The 18,078-nt window shown below is 38.3% G+C and overlaps 1 protein-coding gene across 1 annotated transcript; it reads right to left on the bottom strand.

The window, feature by feature from the left end:
- Positions 1–1,390: 1,390 nt before the first annotated feature.
- LOC142345319 (arfaptin-2-like) lies at positions 1,391–13,151 on the bottom strand. The gene is made up of 6 exons (XM_075397315.1): positions 13,131–13,151; positions 12,518–12,638; positions 7,026–7,183; positions 6,605–6,754; positions 5,900–6,331; positions 1,391–1,945 (listed from the first exon to the last, which is right to left on the bottom strand). The coding sequence occupies exons 2-6, from the start codon at positions 12,633–12,635 to the stop codon at positions 1,796–1,798; spliced, it is 1,008 nt and encodes a 335-aa protein (XP_075253430.1). The 5' UTR covers positions 12,636–12,638; positions 13,131–13,151; the 3' UTR covers positions 1,391–1,795.
- Positions 13,152–18,078: the final 4,927 nt, after the last annotated feature.

The raw sequence follows: 18,078 nt of genomic DNA, 5'->3' as shown, positions 1-18,078 counted from the left end.
GTCAGAAAATTGGAAAAAACTGCTAGTTTTATCAAAAAAAATTGGTAAAATTCGTGAAGTTGAAAACCATTCCATTACCGCTAGAAACTATAAAATAACCTATTATTGTGACACCCAAGAGCTGAAACAACAAAAATATTCAAAAAACTTGAAAAAATTTCAAAAATTAGAAAAAATTACCGTGTTTATGTTTGCTGTAGCAATACATATAGCTCTTAAAATGGCCATAAAAAGTAATTACGTCTTGCAAAAGACCTTTACCAACTTTTACAAACCTCAATTTCAGACTGGTCCAACAAAAAATCCGAAAAAATTGCAACATTTTGGGCTCAAAAACTTCTGAAAATGACCTGTTAACCTTGAATTACGGCCTTCCCAATAGCTTCACCACTCTGAGTACTTGAAGAACTACTAAACGCGGCTAAGGGCCTCTAATGAAACTTGATGCCCGCTGAGCTTTACCTGTTTATCCCGTTTTGAAAGCTCAAAGTCATGAAAAAAGGTGCGAAAACATCTTACAAAAAAAAGACAGAGCACTAATACAATCCAATTCTTGGATTGTAAAAAACCAAGAGAAGGCCAATAACAGCCCCAGCTATCGCTGTGCGGCTATTAAAAACTCAAGCACAAAACTGTTCAAAACTGTCAAAAAGTGTCGCGGAAAACATTGCAATCTAAAAATCAGAAATTTCCTTAGCAATTTGGGTTTTATATTTCAGAATGTGGGCTCTCGGAGATGAGTGCCGCAAAAATACGATTTGAATAAGAACATCTCTATTAAAATTTTTTAGAAGTTTTGGATCGGCGACGAACGATCCCAAAAAAACAAGACAATTTCACAAAGCTCAACGCGGACTTTAACTCTTCTGAGAAATCTTTCCCCACTCCAATGCAATTTATAAAAAATTCTACCCACGCCAAAATATTTGATTTCTGGGGCTTAAAAAGTTTCAAATACAATGAGCTGGATATTATTGACAGATTATTATTGTCATAACCTGACAAAAGCTAAGTGAAATTATACAATTTGCAAAATTTAAACAATATTTCCAGAAGATTAATAAAAAGTAATTATTAACCCCTCGGAAATGCGACACAATCAGCAGAACTATAGATTTTCAACTAAAACAAAAAGAATTCCACATTTAATGAATGGTCAAAATTAAAACAAAACCATCAAAGTAGTTTATAAAACTAAAGTTACCATATTTATACATACATCACTGACAAATTAACCCATGAAGCAACATACAACCTTACCCACATCAGTCGCTGATAATCTCGTTATACCACTCGGAGCGAATATCAGCTAATTTTCTAAAGACATTGATTTTTGTGTCAATTTTACTACATCAGAAGGCTTTGCGCTAGCTATGCAGTTATCTTGACGAACTCAAGTTTCAAAGTAGACGTGTTGTGCGTGGGTTGTAAGTCGTGAACCATTTCTATTAGTTGAATAAAATTCAAAATATTTAGAAGTCAAATAAATAGAAGCATTATGGTAGGTCAAATTGATTTAATTTACAAAAGTTGTGATATGCTTAAATAATCCGCAAAGGTAATACAGCATAGTTGCACATACAATGCAGGAAACAATTACTAAGTGAGATTTTGAAGCTGCCTTATGATACAGTAGTACAAGCATTATTGACTTTCTTGTAGATATTTGTGCTGCGTTAGGTATGTATCACTATTATCAATGATGACAATCTTTGTGGTTAAAGCTGTTGATGGTATCAGTTGTGCAATTTGACCCATTATTTGTCCGTCAATGGTTTCTGCTTTGATCGAACCATCAGCGCAATTCCAGGAACGAAGGCGGTACTGGTTCTGTAACTTTGACTTTAAATTCTTTTATGACTGAGTCTAGTTCTTCTGCATTCCCAGACATGAATGAGGCCATCGCTGCTTCCAACAGACTGAGTTGCCTTGTCATCACTTTCAGCTGGAACAAAATCAAGATGATCCGAAATAATCAAACTTTGTAAACGGATCGGCTTTTTGATTAAGCCAAAGAATCAAAACATAACCGACTAACGTCGGGCGAATTGCTCTCAAACGACCGGCGAGCGGTTAGGCTTCGTCAGTAGCTAGCCACGGGGGGGGGGTGCACTGGGGGCAACACTGGGTTGGGGGGGGGGGGCAACAGCGCGGTGGGGATGGGGGTCAACGGGGGGGGGGGGGGTGCACTGGGGGCTGATGGGGGCAACACTGGGTTGGGGGGGGGGGGGCAACAGCGCGGTGGGGATGGGGGTCAACGGGGGGGGGGTTCTCAACCTCTCAGAACCGCCCTTCACACCATAAGTATAAGTATAAGTCTCCAAAACAGTTTGAGCTGAAACAGAGCTGAAAGGCTCTAAGAGTACTTAATGCCCGCTGGGCGCTACCTGTTTATCCCGTTTTTGAGGACGAAAAGTCAAAAGCGTCAGACGAAAAATCGGTCAAGCGAAAAATCGCATAAAAAAAAGACCAACAGGACTAATATAATTGCTACAAACTTCGTTTGAGAGCAATTAATAACCATATGCAAGAGACACCCATAGCAAAACTGTATCATAAAGAAGCGACTGGTAAATAGCTTATGGCTTTCAATTATATTAAAATTAAATTTAACACTAACAATAACCAACTTAATTCGCTAAATCATCAACCTCCAGGCAGGCAGATGTCCCCAATCAAATTTTTGATCCCTATTTTTTTTAAAAGAGATAAGTAACATCAAGACTGCGAAACATAACAAGAAGCTGATAGCAAGATATGCAACTATAACTATGCCACATTTAAGACTTGGAATAGACAAGAATTTAAGTAACTCTTGTGTACAATAAGATTTGGAATTACGAAGCACTGAATTGCGCCAATAACGCATGCGGAAAAATGGCAAAACAGCCTGCAAATTGGCGGATAATATCCACCGTTATATATCCCCCGTGACGAAAATCAAATAAAGCTGACAGGATGCCAGAACATAGCCGCAATAGCTTCGTAGGTCTGTAGTCTCAAAAAGATAAAAAGAAGCAGACTAAAAAAACTTCTTTTCATTAAATGCTGAGATATTATATTTTGATAAACAATGTAACTAATTGTGTTTAACTTATTGCTCCTTCTATTATCTGCTCTCAAACAAACTTCAATCAGAAGGACACAAACTCCCTTGATTTTATCTCTTTCAACTAAAGTCAATTTCAGAGTGAGGAATTCAATCTTCAGAGTGAGGTAAAGTCACGTGTGACAAAAAAAATTAATCAGCCGAATGAACAAAAAAAAACTTACCACAAACAGTGAAAAATGACGTCACGCACGCAGCTCAAGTCAAATTGCATGAACGAATTGAAAAGTAAGGTTCGAGGTGATTGTGACGTCATATTGTTCAAAAAAATCTCGACGAAAAAATAAAAAACATAGCAGACATAGCAATTCAAAAGAATTTTCGTTCACTAAACAAAAAACTAGGCTAAGAAAAGATGAATGGATTGGGAAAACAATTTAGAAAATAAGGTCATCAAAGTTGAAAAAACAGCAAAAATCAAGTCAAATTGCCGCATGTGAACAAAACGACATCGAGAAAGCAAACTTTTGTTCAAACACCGCTTTCCCCACTCCCTTTTAGAATCACAGTGAACAATTTCACGCCACAAAATCACTCGCTTTTTCGCTCCACTTCCTGTTTCGGCGTGACAAAAACATCACTTCAATTTAACATCAAAAATCATGAAAATGTGTGAACAGTTATCAACATAGCCCGCAGATTGCCAGAAAATAGCCGCTATAGATGCATGTGGCCTTCTGTATAATTGAAACAACTAAAAAAATAAGATAGACGGATTGACCACCAGTCCTTTAATAGACCACTAGACTTTTTGGGTTAGATTCGGACCGTCATTATATGAGACACAAACGCTCTAAATAGAAAAAATCCTCAGAGCTTTTCAAAATTAAAATTTTGAACTAAAATTAAAATTAAATAAAAAAATCAAGACTCTTATACTCAAGAATTAGGGCACATACGTTTGGCACTACTTAGATGCACACTATTGACCTTTAACAAGTAAATGTTCATAAAATTCAAAGTTCTTTAAGTGAGTTCAGAAGTCATTTTTTCTCAAGGAGGTAAGTCACGCAATTGACCTAAAAGAACAAATGACGTCACGCACACAATTTTAACTGCAAAGCAGTACAAGTCACTGAAATTGAAAAAATCAATGGTCGCAAGAATAATCGATGGAGACGACGAATTTAAAAAAACCACGATATCCAAAATAATGACCCTATCGCTTCGCGGCTATTAAAAAAACGACAGCTTCCCAATACAATTGACAGCGTCGCTCTTTGAATTGTATAAAACAAGAAAAGACCAATAACATCCCCGTGCTATCGTTTTTCGGATATTAAAATAATTAAAATCAAAGCACAATTACCACATGCGGCCAAAAAACCACCAGCCTTGAAGCGAATTTATACGACTCGAAGAAGAGTAATAGCGATAAAATTTTTAAGTCGGTGGCTTCTATATTAGAGGCTGCTTTTTCGAGGCAGTAAAATTGCTCACCTTAAGAAAAGTGTTTAGGTCCATCTGATGGACAAAAGTCAAAAATTTAGTTGTTTTTAGGGTTGTTTTCTTTCATTCATTATTCTGAGAGGGAGAGAGAGCGCGAAAAGTAGGTATGAAAGAGCTTTCGCTGAGCGAGCGGATTTCAATTACGTGTGGTCTTTTCAAAGCAGTTTGTTTGTAGTTTTAACTCAACTTTAATAAACAAAGGTGTTTTTTTTCCAACTAAGTAAACCAGTATTAGTGCCTTTGGTGACGTTTTTGATCATCTGACCAAAAATATAAGACTTTTTTTCGGAGCCATTTTGAGCTTTTTTAATATTTTGCCCTTAAAACGCTTTTTCAGCAGTTTTGCAACCCTTCATTATCCCTTGCAACTATCCTTGATAATTTAGAGCTATTTAATGGAACTGCTACAACAGAGGGGGGCAACAATGTTCATGGGTGGGGATTGGGGGTATGAAGAAAGGGGGACGGATGTGACAGAGGGGTGAAGTGTGTGTGGGGTGTGGGGAGGGTTTAACTCCAAGAACCGCCCTTCACAACATGAGTATACGTCTCCAATACAGTTTCTGTGAATCTCATATCTGGGAGACTAGGGAGCTGAAAGTCTCCAAGAGAACTTAATGAGGACGATAGGTCAAATGAGTCAGACGAAATAATAGTCAGATAGGTCAAGGCAGAAAGCGCACAAAAAAGACCAACAGGGCTAATAACATAAGCGACAAACGTCGGGCGAATTGCTCTCAAACGACCGGCGAGCGGTTGGTTTTGTCACTAGCTAGCCAAGGTATAGTGAGGCTAGCTTTAGTTTAATGGAAGGGGCGTGAGGTGAGCGCAGCGGGAGGGGGTGCACCGGGGGGCTCATAAGGGGCAACAGTGGTGTGGGGGCGGTTTTTGGCTGCATGTGGCCCTTATGGTCAGAACGATATACAGGGGTGGAGATTGCGGGATAGGGTGAAGTGAGGGGAGGGCTGATCTGGGTGGGGGGGGGGGATCGATCAAGCGAAAAATTGCATAAAACCGACATGACTAATATAATTGCTACAAACTTCGTTTGAGAGCAATTAATAATTGCTAAACTTTGTTTGAGGGCAATTAAACATGATGGCATTTAAGATTCCAATGAGGAAATTATGCAAATAACAAGACCCCAAACTAAGTTGAGACCACAGTCTAAAGAACCATAATCACACGCTCTCATCTAGACGACCACAAAAATCCTACTGAGCGAAAATCTCACTAATGACTACAGTAACAAAATTGAGCGTGAATTGATACCCAGACGTCATGATACTTCCAGAGAAATACCTCTGCAAGATAGCAACAAAACATTTGAACATTTCTCACTTTGTTCTCATCCAGAAGCTTCAATTTTATGTCAACGTCTCTATGCAGCAACTCAAATCTCGACTTATGTTGTTCCAAATTATTATCCGAGGCCGAGTTCGGAATTGTCCCAGTCGCTGGGGACGAAACGCCAGCACCATTTGGAGTACAGCCCATTGTTGGGCTTTGGAGTGCTTGTTGCTCGTTTTCATTGCGGTATGCATCGAACTGAACCCTGGCTGATTGATACTGCTTGACAGTTAGAACTGTATCTTGGATAGTTTTGTTAACAAGGGTGTCTAGGGAATCGATAAAGAATCGAATTGCACTCAGGAGTTTATCACCGTTCTTGATTAGGGACTTTTGGGTATTGGCACTAGTCGTGAAGGACGTTTGCAGGCCTGGTTGTTTGAATGAGAGCTCAGAGAAGAGCTCGGCCAGCGATCTTTGTGTCTAAACAAGACTCCGGTCAACTACATTCTCCTAATATCGTTGACCCAGGAAACATGCCCCTTTTCGGACTTTCCTATTATACCCCAACCACCAAATTTATATTGCCATAGCTCCATTATAGTGTCCACTAATCTATGGCCAACAAGACACATCTATGTTTGCAATGCATAGGTATTCGCCTAAACAGGCAGAAAATAGTCAATAAGCTCTACTAAGTTAAAACGCAAAGCTAATTGGCAGAGGTCATATATAAATAAGTTGTAACTCTCTTGCCTGCAGGAGATTGTACATGTGTGTGTTGAGTGACTTCGCCAACGTGAGTATTCTGTTATACTTGGACTGTGTGTCCAGCAGTGTCTCAATCTTTTTCTCCATATCTGGATCCACCGTCTTTGTTGTCCGACCTAGCTTCTCGTTCAACACCTACAACAGTTTCGCTTTACACACTAAAGAAATTTCTGCGAATAGATTACAATTTTTATTAAAAGTTGTTGGTAATGCAAAAACTGTGTTCGATATAGAGTACCATGATATTGACTTCTAAACCTAATGGCAGCCACCAAATAGTGTACAGCCAAAAGAGCAAGCACATTATGTGAGACAACTTCTGTGGTGGCTATTGATGCACCTAGCAGGGTGGGGTGGGGTAACGAAAAAAGAATAACAAGACTTTTGATTAGTTGAGGTGACTAGCCTGTTTACTGCATTTATAGGTGTTGATGCTCCAAACTTTGAGGTTGGCAATTTTTTGTTGTACCTCAACCGATCGTACTGGTTTATTTCTGGCACTCGCAGGCGTCATATCTTCCTCTGTCTGGTCTAACACTTGGTCGACTGAGAGCGGCCTGACTTCTGAAAATAATCACACATTAGAAAATTATAAATGAGCAGGCCCTAAAAACACAACATGTTAGAACAAAATCTTAGTCACCCGAGTGACTTTGTGCCCTGACACGAGGGCGCCTGTGCCCGAGTGCTGGGAACGAGACCCGAGGGGACCAAGATTTTGTTCTAACGCATTTAGAAAACCAAAGGGTACGGAAGTAAGGAATTTCATTTGAAATTGAAGCTAAGAAAACAATTCTGCAGATTAGTGAAAGAAAAGTTCTCTTAAAACTGTACATGAGTTGAAATAAACCAAACTTCTCCCTCTGATAGCGAAGCAGCCAAGTTATGTTAGCACATGAATATTAGCGGCCCGAGGGACTTAGTACCCTGACACGAGGTCGCTTGCATGCGAGTACAATTTTGCAGATTAGTGAAAGATTAGTACAATTTTGCAGATTACAATTTTGCAGATTACTGAAAGAAAAGTTCTCTTAAAACTGTACATGAGTTGAAGTAAACCAAACTTCTCCCTCTGATAGCGAAGCAGCCAAGTTATGTTAGCACATGAATATTAGCGGACCGAGGGACTTAGTACCCTGACACGAGGGCGCTTGCGTCCGAGTTCTGGGCACAGGCCCCGAGGGGGGCTAAGATTCATGAGCTAACTTATTTAGAGAACCAAAGGGTACGAAGGGGGTTAAACTTTAATAAAATTGAAATTAAGAGTACAGTTTTGCAAATTATTGAACGAGAAGTTTTCCTCAGTTTTTCTAATTTTTTTTCCTGTTTGTTCAGCTATTTCAATCATTTTCTGCTCCAAATCCTCACCGCTATCGAAATCGTTGCAAAAGGTTTTGATGGGAAATGTCTAAAGTATTAGTGGGTTTGGCCTCACCGCCAAAAATTATGTTTCCTTGCTGCGAGCGGGCCGCTAAGCTAGGGCCGCAGAGCTTAGCATTCCACTTTTGCAAGTGCTAATTGCTAACTGCACGTGCCTCCAAGTTTTAGCGACCAAAAAAATTTGTACCCTGGGTTCTCTAACTATTTATAGCGGTTTGATTTTATAGCGGTTGAAGTGAAAGTCTAATTTTTTGTCCTAAGTGTCCTATAAGACACTAAGTTTAGGACAAAAAATAAGTTGCAGCAGGGGCAGGTGTAGTAGTCTGTCAATAGAGATTTCGTTAGACAACCACTCAGATTTATGAAGTGAGAAATGCCTTGCGTTCAATAAAGAACAAATGTATCACAAGCCGAGGAGGCAGCGCGGAGGCAATGACTCCAGTGGTAGCAGAGCAACAAACAGAAAGGCTTGTTGCTTCAACAGCTTATGCAAACTTTTGACTAGACTAGTTTGGCCCTTATTCAGTAAAAATTGGGAGAAGTTAATAAAAATGGTGTTGTCTGTTCACATGTCTAACAGTAGAGCCATCATTACTCTTAAATTAAATCCCTCAAGCGCACGAAAAAATCGAGAACAAAACGCGTTCACTTCGTGGAAGAGGTTTTACTTCGAGCAAGACCAATTAACGACAACTACGGTTGCTTTTGACTTTTTTCATATTTTAAATTAACAAAAACCAATGCTACAATATGCAGACCTGTCAAGTGGATCTTCAAAAATATGCAGTAATCAAACATGAAGCAATCAAAATATGCTCGAGTATCTATCCAACGTGGAGAATGAGCGAGAATTACTCTTACGCTCAAAATCCAGTGTTGAACATAAAGCAGACAAAATTTGGTTGAAATCGCATTTCAAACCTGAGCAGAAAACCGTTCAGCTGCTCCTCGTGAGCAATGGTAGAGGACGAAACTGAGGTGACAAGTTTCTTTGAAGCTAACGACATCCTCCCAAGCAGTAGAAACAGATTCGCAGAAAAGCAAAGCCAAACCTGGTTTCCATAATAGATGTGACGTATGCGTAAGAATTCTTGTCCATTTTCGCGGATACTAGCGTCGATCACTTCGAGATCATTCAATGCTGTAGGTCCTGAGCTGCGGATTCATGCAGAGACCAAAAGGTTGAATGTGTTGAATTCTAGGTCAATCATGCGCTTTTCGGATTTTTCTAAGACTCGTTGTAATTGCATACGTCTGCTAAGCTTTTGAGACAAAATTTGACAATGGAGTGAAGGTCATAACATCGAACGAACGTTCTGATGAAGGAGTTCTTCTATAGGCCCGTGGCTTTGATCTCGCATCATCTCTAGCATTATCATCATCTTTAGTGGTTGCGTTGACCGTCAAGTTGTGTCACTTTCGAGAGACTGAAGATGGGATTCGATTTGATTGCGATTTCAAAATACAATTATCGCAAAAAATGGATTTTTTCTGATAACATGTAGCAACCCCTGATCGACGACAGAAAGCAGAGTTTTCTTTATGTTTAAGTTTGTTACGACTACAATTTAACTTTTCATTTTCTAAATTAATTTTGGATCTTTTCCGTTTGTGCCCCCCCAGCTTAGTGGGTGCATATTATTTGCAACCCCCAGACGCACGTGCAATATTTTTACATAATGATTTACTATGTAATGACACGTGCTCTGTCACTGGGGGGAGCATAACGTACTGGGGGGGGGCACAAACGGAAAAGATCCTTAATTTTAATGTGATGCTTTGTTTTTCATGAATCCTGGGCAGATCATTGTAGACCACCTAATTTTGTGTTAACCTCTAAAAATTTCTGAGCTCGTTTAAACTTTAAAATTTTCACTAATGCAGGAAGAAATTAATTCTTTCTTTCTCTTTGATTGAAAGGGACAATACTGAAACAATTAATTGGAATCAAACAAAATAATTGCACACTTCCCACATATTCGAAGTTTGACAATTTTTAAGCAACTTATTAGGACTGATACGGCGTCAAGTGTCCTGTGAAATCTAGAACCGATATTCATATAGAAAAGGGAAACGTATTTATAGGAATATTGCTTTTTTAAGTTTGTTAGGCGCGGGTTGAACCTATTTGATCAAGCATCTGCAAAAAAAATTCCGATCACAATATACCCATCCAAGGGAAAAATAAGCCCTTTTATAGCACTAACCGCAAAATCACGTTGGATTTATAGCTGGCTGGAATGGATTTGTGAACATCTGTTACCATTTACTTTTCTCCCAAAAACACTCAGCAGTTGAAGATATAAGATAAGAAAAACTTAGTACTGACCAGATTTCTATAAACTAGCTGTGCTGAAAATATGTTCTGAATTATCAGATCAATTTGCAATCATTGTCATTGGATCAGTTTTTATGAGCTACTTCAGGGGGCAACAATTCTACAAGAAGTAACATTTAGGTATATTTATCTCAGATAATTTGAAATATTGAAATTTCAGATAATTTGAGGTTTTGAGATAATGTAGGACACTTCATATTTCACAAGAAGTGAACTGTTTTGCTTTGCTCACCAATCTATAACGCAACATCCCATATACTGCACTCTTTAGTACAAATTGTTTGTGATCAAGTTTTATGAACTCTCCGCATTGTTTTATGGAAGTGAAGTATGGCTGGCATCCTTCCACAGAAGATGAAATAGAATTATTAAAAACAGATGTATGAAATGAGTTGAAAGTGGCAAATTATAAAAAGCCTTGTAATAAGCTTGATCCCAATTTCCTGATTTTTTCAGTTTAGAGAACTGATTATGCAGAACAAGCTGGTAACAAAAGCGTGTGCTTTTCCTAACTGGGATTGTTAGAGTTGAAACGCCATACGATGCCCGTACGATGTTCGCAAAACTCATGTTTGCTATAAAGAAAACGCAGAAGACGAGCGTTTGTTAGATCAACAACTTTTGTTAGATCTGTGGACTACAGCAACAAACTTTACGCAAAGGACTGATATATCTTGGACGACGTACAAGCTTTTAAACGAAATTTAAGCTCACTGTTTAACAAAATTGCTGACTGGACTAGCGATGAAAGTTACTGTAAAAGTTACTTTTAAGTTGTTATGGATTGCCTTATTAAGCAATAAAGTCTTAGACTTCAACTACTAATACTACTCGTACAAAAGTCAACACATTATAATGTGTATACTGTTCTTATCAAAATAAACAACCAGGAGCAGCACACGGCGCTTTTGACGCTTAGCTTACAACTGAAACTGCCCTTATTGTTAATTAGCTGCAAGTGTTAAATTTTTTGAGAAAAATCGCAAGGCCACTGAGAGCAAGCCAATGTGACTAAGCCACTCATTGGCAGTGCTTCTCTTCAGTTATTACTGAAAATGAGGAAATTTGAGAAAACATTGACTAGGATTCACTAACTAAAGCTTAGACCGAGGATGTTGAAAACAGTTCCAGAACTCTAATATTACCTTAATTTGAGGCCTGCACCTCTCGGAATTTCACAATATGGTCTAGCTGCTCAATGATAATCAAGCCTTGCATTGCTTTAGATCAATTTCAACCAAACCATGAATAATACCCAGGCATCTTGGAGTTTCGAAAAAGTGCTGAAAAAACTGCAGTGATCCTAGAACTTAAGTTGAAGTCCTCAAACTCAGTTACAGTTGCTTTACATCGCAAAAACATGGATCGAATATGTAAGAAGGTCCTTTAACGAAGTTAGAGAAAATTTTCACGATATTGATGTCAGTAAACGTTACTTCTATACGGACGATCGTTAAACATGAATTTTTGAATCTGGTCGTGTAAACATTCAAACTCGAGCCGAAAAAGAAATGACTATTCACAAGAAGTTCCATGCTAGTAACTCAGAACTGCGCAGAACACTTGTCTATCAATTGATTGTTAAAAAATCAAAATTCAATGAATTGATGTTTTCATTTTTGAGCCAATTTAACTGGATTCAACTATTCCAATTCCCTTTTCAAGATCCATCAATCTATATATTAGACCGAAGCCAACTCAAGATAGAAAAGATTTCATTTCATAATTCCTTTCTCAGCACAGCAGTTGCACATTGTTGAGCAAAATGACAAAAAAAATATAGCGTTTTTAATAAATTTGGTAAACTTTGTGGTTAGTTGCATTTCTTTTCAACATATAACGCTATGATATAGTAAGTCCCATTAAGTTGCAACGCAAGCGAACGTTCGAAAAGTTCGGGCTTGCAAATGGATAGGTTTTGCTAGATATCTGTATGTTTTTAATTTGAACTTTAACCTTTGAAACGTTCGATGGCGTTGCAACTTTATGGGACTGACTATAAACTGAAGACTATGATTTGTGGCTTTGAAACAGGTTCGAAATTAAAGACTCCAATTACATTCGTTTTTGTCATTCTCCGAGAAGTTCCCGTTTTCGTTTTCAGTTTACTTTAAGCGCAAATTTGAGCACATAAACGGAAAAAGCTGGAAAACTATACAGCTTTAGAACACTGGCAATACCTCGAAGCGGTGCTCTATGTAAGCTCGGTGCTGCTGTAGGTGGATAATAGCCGGTAGGTGGTGCGCCTCCATCAAATTGTTGATCCATCGCTTCAAGAGAAATGTTGCTTTCCTCCATTTTCTGAAAAAGAAATTATCGCTAAAAACTCAGAACTTACCTCTCACGCCACCTAATTGGCCAACGTCAAGTATAATGTCTCGGCATTATTGATAGAAATATGAGTAGACAGACCAAAGGTAAATTGATGACTCTGGAGTGTAAGTCAACTCCTATATAAAACTGTAAATACTGACAGTAGTTAAAAAGAAGCATCAAAAGCGAGGGATGGAGAGAAAAACAGCAGAATAATGAACAAGAGATATGAAAAATAGCAGTCAATAAGTAGAATATGATTTTGAATCAAAATTTTAAAACTTATAGAGACTTAGAACAACAGCCGCCCTTCCTCTATAATAGTTCCGCTCGACGTTTCCGCAGCAGGGAGCCGAAGCATGGAGCGCGCGCTAAGGAGGCAGTGTATGGAGCTACGCAAAAGGGTGATGTTTATTTATGTCCTGATGTAAGTGATCACAAATAAATACAAATCTTCTTTCAAATCAACGATTCCGTTACCTATTCTCTGTATGATTTTGATGCGGATGGACCGGCTTCTCGTGTACAGTAGATTAACGACTAGAAGAAGGCCGTTTTAACTATCTTTTGCTCGTATTTCAGCTTCTTGATTGTCTCCAGGCATTTATAGGCATTTAAACACTTTCACGCCCAAGAACGATCTGCCGAATCGTGATTCGAACAAGCCATTAGCCTGGATATCTATTCGAACGTCTTCATCAGTAGTGGCACTTTTTTGGAAAGGTTCCAACTTGCGAAGTCTGAAGATAGGGCTCTAGTTCGATATCGCCAAGTTCTTTGAGCAGGTTGGCAAAAGTCAGGAATGCCATTGTCTAATATGCGTATATACGCCTTTTGGACGATGAACAGCGTGCCAGCCACCGTTTAGCCAGCCACCGTTTAGTGAGGATAGATTTAGATTGAAGGGGCGTAAGATGAGCGCAGCAGTGGGTGGGGGGCGGTGGTGCACCGTGTGGCTGATGGGGGTGGCAACAGAGGGGGGAGGGGGGTCAACTCCTAGGCCCTACACTGTTCTGTATATTTATTAACGATCTTCCAGATGTCCTGATGTTTTCTGAGCCCTTTATCTTCGCTGATGATCTTAAAATTTTGGCTGTACAAAGAAGCTACTGGGAAGTCCAAGATGATCTACATGGGATTGAGAACTGGATAATCCAAAATGGAGCTGGCAATAGACAACTGTGCGTATCTGAATTTCGGAGGTAGAGACCAACAGTACAAATTGATGGGAAAAGATTTGGCGAAATCCACGACTGTCAAAGATCTTGGTATTCACGTGGCGGCTGATGTATCGTGGAAACAACATATTGAAGAGAGAAAGAAGAAAGCAAATAAAGTTCTGTAAATGCTTAAGCGAAATGTTGCAACTAAAGCAAACACGTTTGTGAAATTGGGATTATATAAGTCCTTAATTCTGCCGGTATTGCTGTATGGTTTCACGTGCTTGACTGAAGGAAGAACTGAAATTCAAATTCTGGAAAAGTTTCAAAAAAGGTAGTCAAATGGATAACGGGAAATAAAGATACAGAATACAAAAGCCAGCTTCGACTATTAAACATATTGCCATTACCAATGTTTTTCCAACTTAACGATCTATTGCTGGTTTCAAAAGCTTTGACTGAAGAGAATAGCGGCCTCGAGCTACCTGAAGTACATACGAAAGAAACAAGGAACTACGAAATTGTCAAAACAACGAAAACTCGAACAGAGAAAGCGCGCAGCGAATTCACCTTTAAAACCTGTCGAATTGCAGACCCCCCTAGAAAATTTAATAAACTTAAGGGAACCATCTGGACTGAAAAATGTAATATTACGTACAATGTGGAATTTTTTTGAGAACTTTTCTGAGCGAAATGTTTGCCTTTGGCAAATGTTCTGCGATTGTCAAAACTGTAGAAACTATGGGACATTATCTTAATTTGATGACTGGGACATTAGAACCTTCAGCACAGCTGTAAATTGCCAACAACAACAACAACAACAACAACAACAACAAATAACAACCGCCTTTCACATCATAAACCATGAGTATGTCTCTAACAGTTTCTGTTAATCGGATACTTCTAGCCTAGTGGGTTGAACGGCTCCCACAGAACTTAATGAAAACTGGGCGCTACCCCTTTATCCCGTTCCTGAAGACGAAGTTTAAATGGGTCAGACGACAAATCGGCCAAGCAAAAAATTGCACAAACTGGATTATATTTTCTACAATCTGCGTTTGAGAGCAATTAATAATGACTTCCTATAAATAGACTGTTAGGTCATTTATGATGAACACATTTCCACTAAAATTCATTTTAAATGACGATCAGAGATGATGACATGACGCTACATAACTGCAGCTGAAGTGGGGCATCAACAAAGAAAGAGAGAGAGAGAGAGAGAGAGAGAGAGAGAGAGACGGATAGAGTGAAAGAGATAGAGAGAGATCGACAGAGAGAGGGAGAGGGAGAGGGAGAGAAAGATAAAACGTGAACGAGAAGGAAAGAAGCTCTAATCGACAGAGCGAAAGAATGATAAGAAAATTTTCATTGATAGGATTTGACTGTGCAACTTCTATTTTTCCAGCCCTCTTAGTGAGTATAATAATAAAGAAAAAAACTGAAAAAGTCACAAAAATGCAAAAAGTTTAAAACTTTGCAGTAAAGAAAATCAATATCGTTTTTGTCTCGAAAATTCTCTCAGGTAACCCATCTCGATGACTTAAATTGTTTCGTTGGCCAGCAATGGTCCATAAACTCAGAAGAGGACAAATATTGAAAAACATTGGAAACCGTTGCAAAGTTTAACAATTTTCGTTAAAGTTAAGATATTAATATTTTAAAAACCATTTCAAACCATCAAGAGACCATCCAGTATCCCTATTTCAAACATGAAATAATTTTACAAGCTCATATCCATCCATTTGGAACATGATAAGAAAATTCATAAAATTTGAAGACAAAATTTTCACAAAATTAGTTTTATTCAAAAATTTCAAAAACTGGAGTACTGAAATATATTGTTCACCCTTCCATTAACTCAACAAATTATGCAGCAGCTTAATATCAAGCCTTGGAGGATGTTCTAGGGCCCCCCATGGTGCTGGAAAAAATTCAATTCAAAAACATGAAAAAATTTCTAAAAGTTTTAAAACATAGTAGAATTCGTCATATTAAAATTTGAAAAATGATTTCAGTATATGTATCAGATATGCAGTAACAAATTATCAACACATAGGGAAGTTTCGTGGCTCTTGAGGGTAGAGAAACTAAAAAAAAATCCGGAAATTTAAAAAAATACAAGTTTTTTCTTGAAAAGTTGCTAAATCTTGCGATATTAAACAGTTTAAAATTTATCCCTACCAACCAAAATTTGCCCATGGTGCTGGCGAAAATTCAAAAACATAAAAAAAAACAAAAGTACTTTTTAAAAAATGCTTGAATATGCGTTATTAAACTCTTGAAAACATTACATTACATCAAGAATCTATGCAGTAACTGATTATAAAACCCTGGAGGAAAATATGTGGCTCCTGAGGCTGGCAAAACCTAATAAATGACAAAAAAATTCAAAAAGCTAAGAATTGAGGAAACTCAAGAAACAATTAGCAAGTTTTATTTAAAAAAAATTAAAAGTTTTTTTTTAATTAAAAGAAACTAATCAATGATCAAAAAACGTTCCATTAACATATTATCAAGTCCTAATGGACGTTCTTATGCCCCTGGGTCTGGAAAGACTTGAATAAAGAAAAATAGATGAGAAAAAATTGACAAAAAATAGGCACATTTGTCAAAAAAAATGATATAGTTCGAAATGCTAAAAAGCTGAAACCATTCTATTACCACTGAGAAATATGCAATATTTTATTTGCAAGCCCATGAGTAGGTTCCTCAAAACCTACGACAGATAAAATTACCATTTTTTAAAAAGCCTGAAAAAAACGTGAACGTTAGTATAAATTGGCGTGTTTTTAGCGAGCGGTTGCTCTTCAGTAGTGAGCCAGGGGGGGGGGGGTAGGCGGGTGCACCGGGGTGCTGAGGGGGTCATCATTGGGTTGGAGTTACATCGAAGTAGGGGGAGCAATAGTGGGTGGCCTTCAAACTCTAAGAACCGCCCTTTACACGATAAGTATAGTTCTCTAAAACAGTTTGCGCTGGGACAGAGCTGAAAGGCTCTGAATGCAATTAATGCCAGCCGGGCGCTATGTTTGTCTTGGTTTTGCTGTTCTGTATATTTATTAACGATCTTCCAGATGTCCTGATGTTTTCTGAGTCCTTTATCTTCGCTGATGATCTTAAAATTTTGGCTGTACAAAGAAGCTACTGGGAAGTCCAAGATGATCTACATGGGATTGAGAACTGGATAATCCAAAATGGAGCTGGCAATAGACAAGTGTGCGTATCTGAATTTCGGAGGTAGAGACCAACAGTACAAATTGATGGGAAAAGATTTGGCGAAATCCACGACTGTCAAAGATCTTGGTATTCACGTGGCGGCTGATGTATCGTGGAAACAACATATTGAAAGAGAAAGAAGAAAGCAAATAAAGTTCTGTAAATGCTTAAGCGAAATGTTGCAACTAAAGTAAACACGTTTGTGAAATTGGGATTATATAAGTCCTTAATTCTGCCGGTATTGCTGTATGGTTTCACGTGCTTGACTGAAGGAAGAACTGAAATTCAAATTCTGGAAAAGTTTCAAAAAAGGTAGTCAAATGGATAACGGGAAATAAAGATACAGAATACAAAAGCCAGCTTCGACTATTAAACATATTGCCATTACCAATGTTTTTCCAACTTAACGATCTATTGCTGGTTTCAAAAGCTTTGAATGAAGAGAAAAGCGGCCTCGAGCTACCTGAAGTACATACGAAAGAAACAAGGAACAACGAAATTTTCAAAACAACGAAAACTCGAACAGAGAAAGCGCGCAGCGAATTCACCTTTAAAACCTGTCGAATTGCAAACCCCCCTAGAAAATTTAATAAACTTAAGGGAACCATCTGGACTGAAAAATGGAATATTACGTACAATGTGGAATTGGTTTGAGAATTTTTCTGAGCGAAATGTTTGCCTTTGGCAAATGTTCTGCGATTGTCAAAACTGTAGAAACTATTGGACATTATCATAATTTGATGACTGGTACTTTAGAACCTTCAGCACAGCTGTAAATTGCCAACAACAACAACAACAACAACAACAAATAACAACCGCCCTTCACGTCATAAACCATGAGTATGTCTCTAACAGTTTCTGTTAATCGGATACTTCTAGCCTAGTGGGTTGAACGGCTCTCACAGAACTTAATGAAAACTGGGCGCTACCCCTTTATTCCGTTCCTAAAGACGAAGTTCAAATGGGTCAGACGACAAATCGGCCAAGCAAAAAATTGCACAAACTGGATTTTATTTGCTACAATCTGCGTTTGAGAGCAATTAATAATGACT

This window comes from Convolutriloba macropyga, chromosome 9 (genome assembly GCF_964194025.1).
Source record: "Convolutriloba macropyga chromosome 9, txConMacr16.3, whole genome shotgun sequence".
Classification (NCBI taxonomy): Eukaryota; Metazoa; Xenacoelomorpha; order Acoela; family Convolutidae; genus Convolutriloba; species Convolutriloba macropyga.
This window is presented reverse-complemented; position numbering and strand designations above follow the sequence as displayed.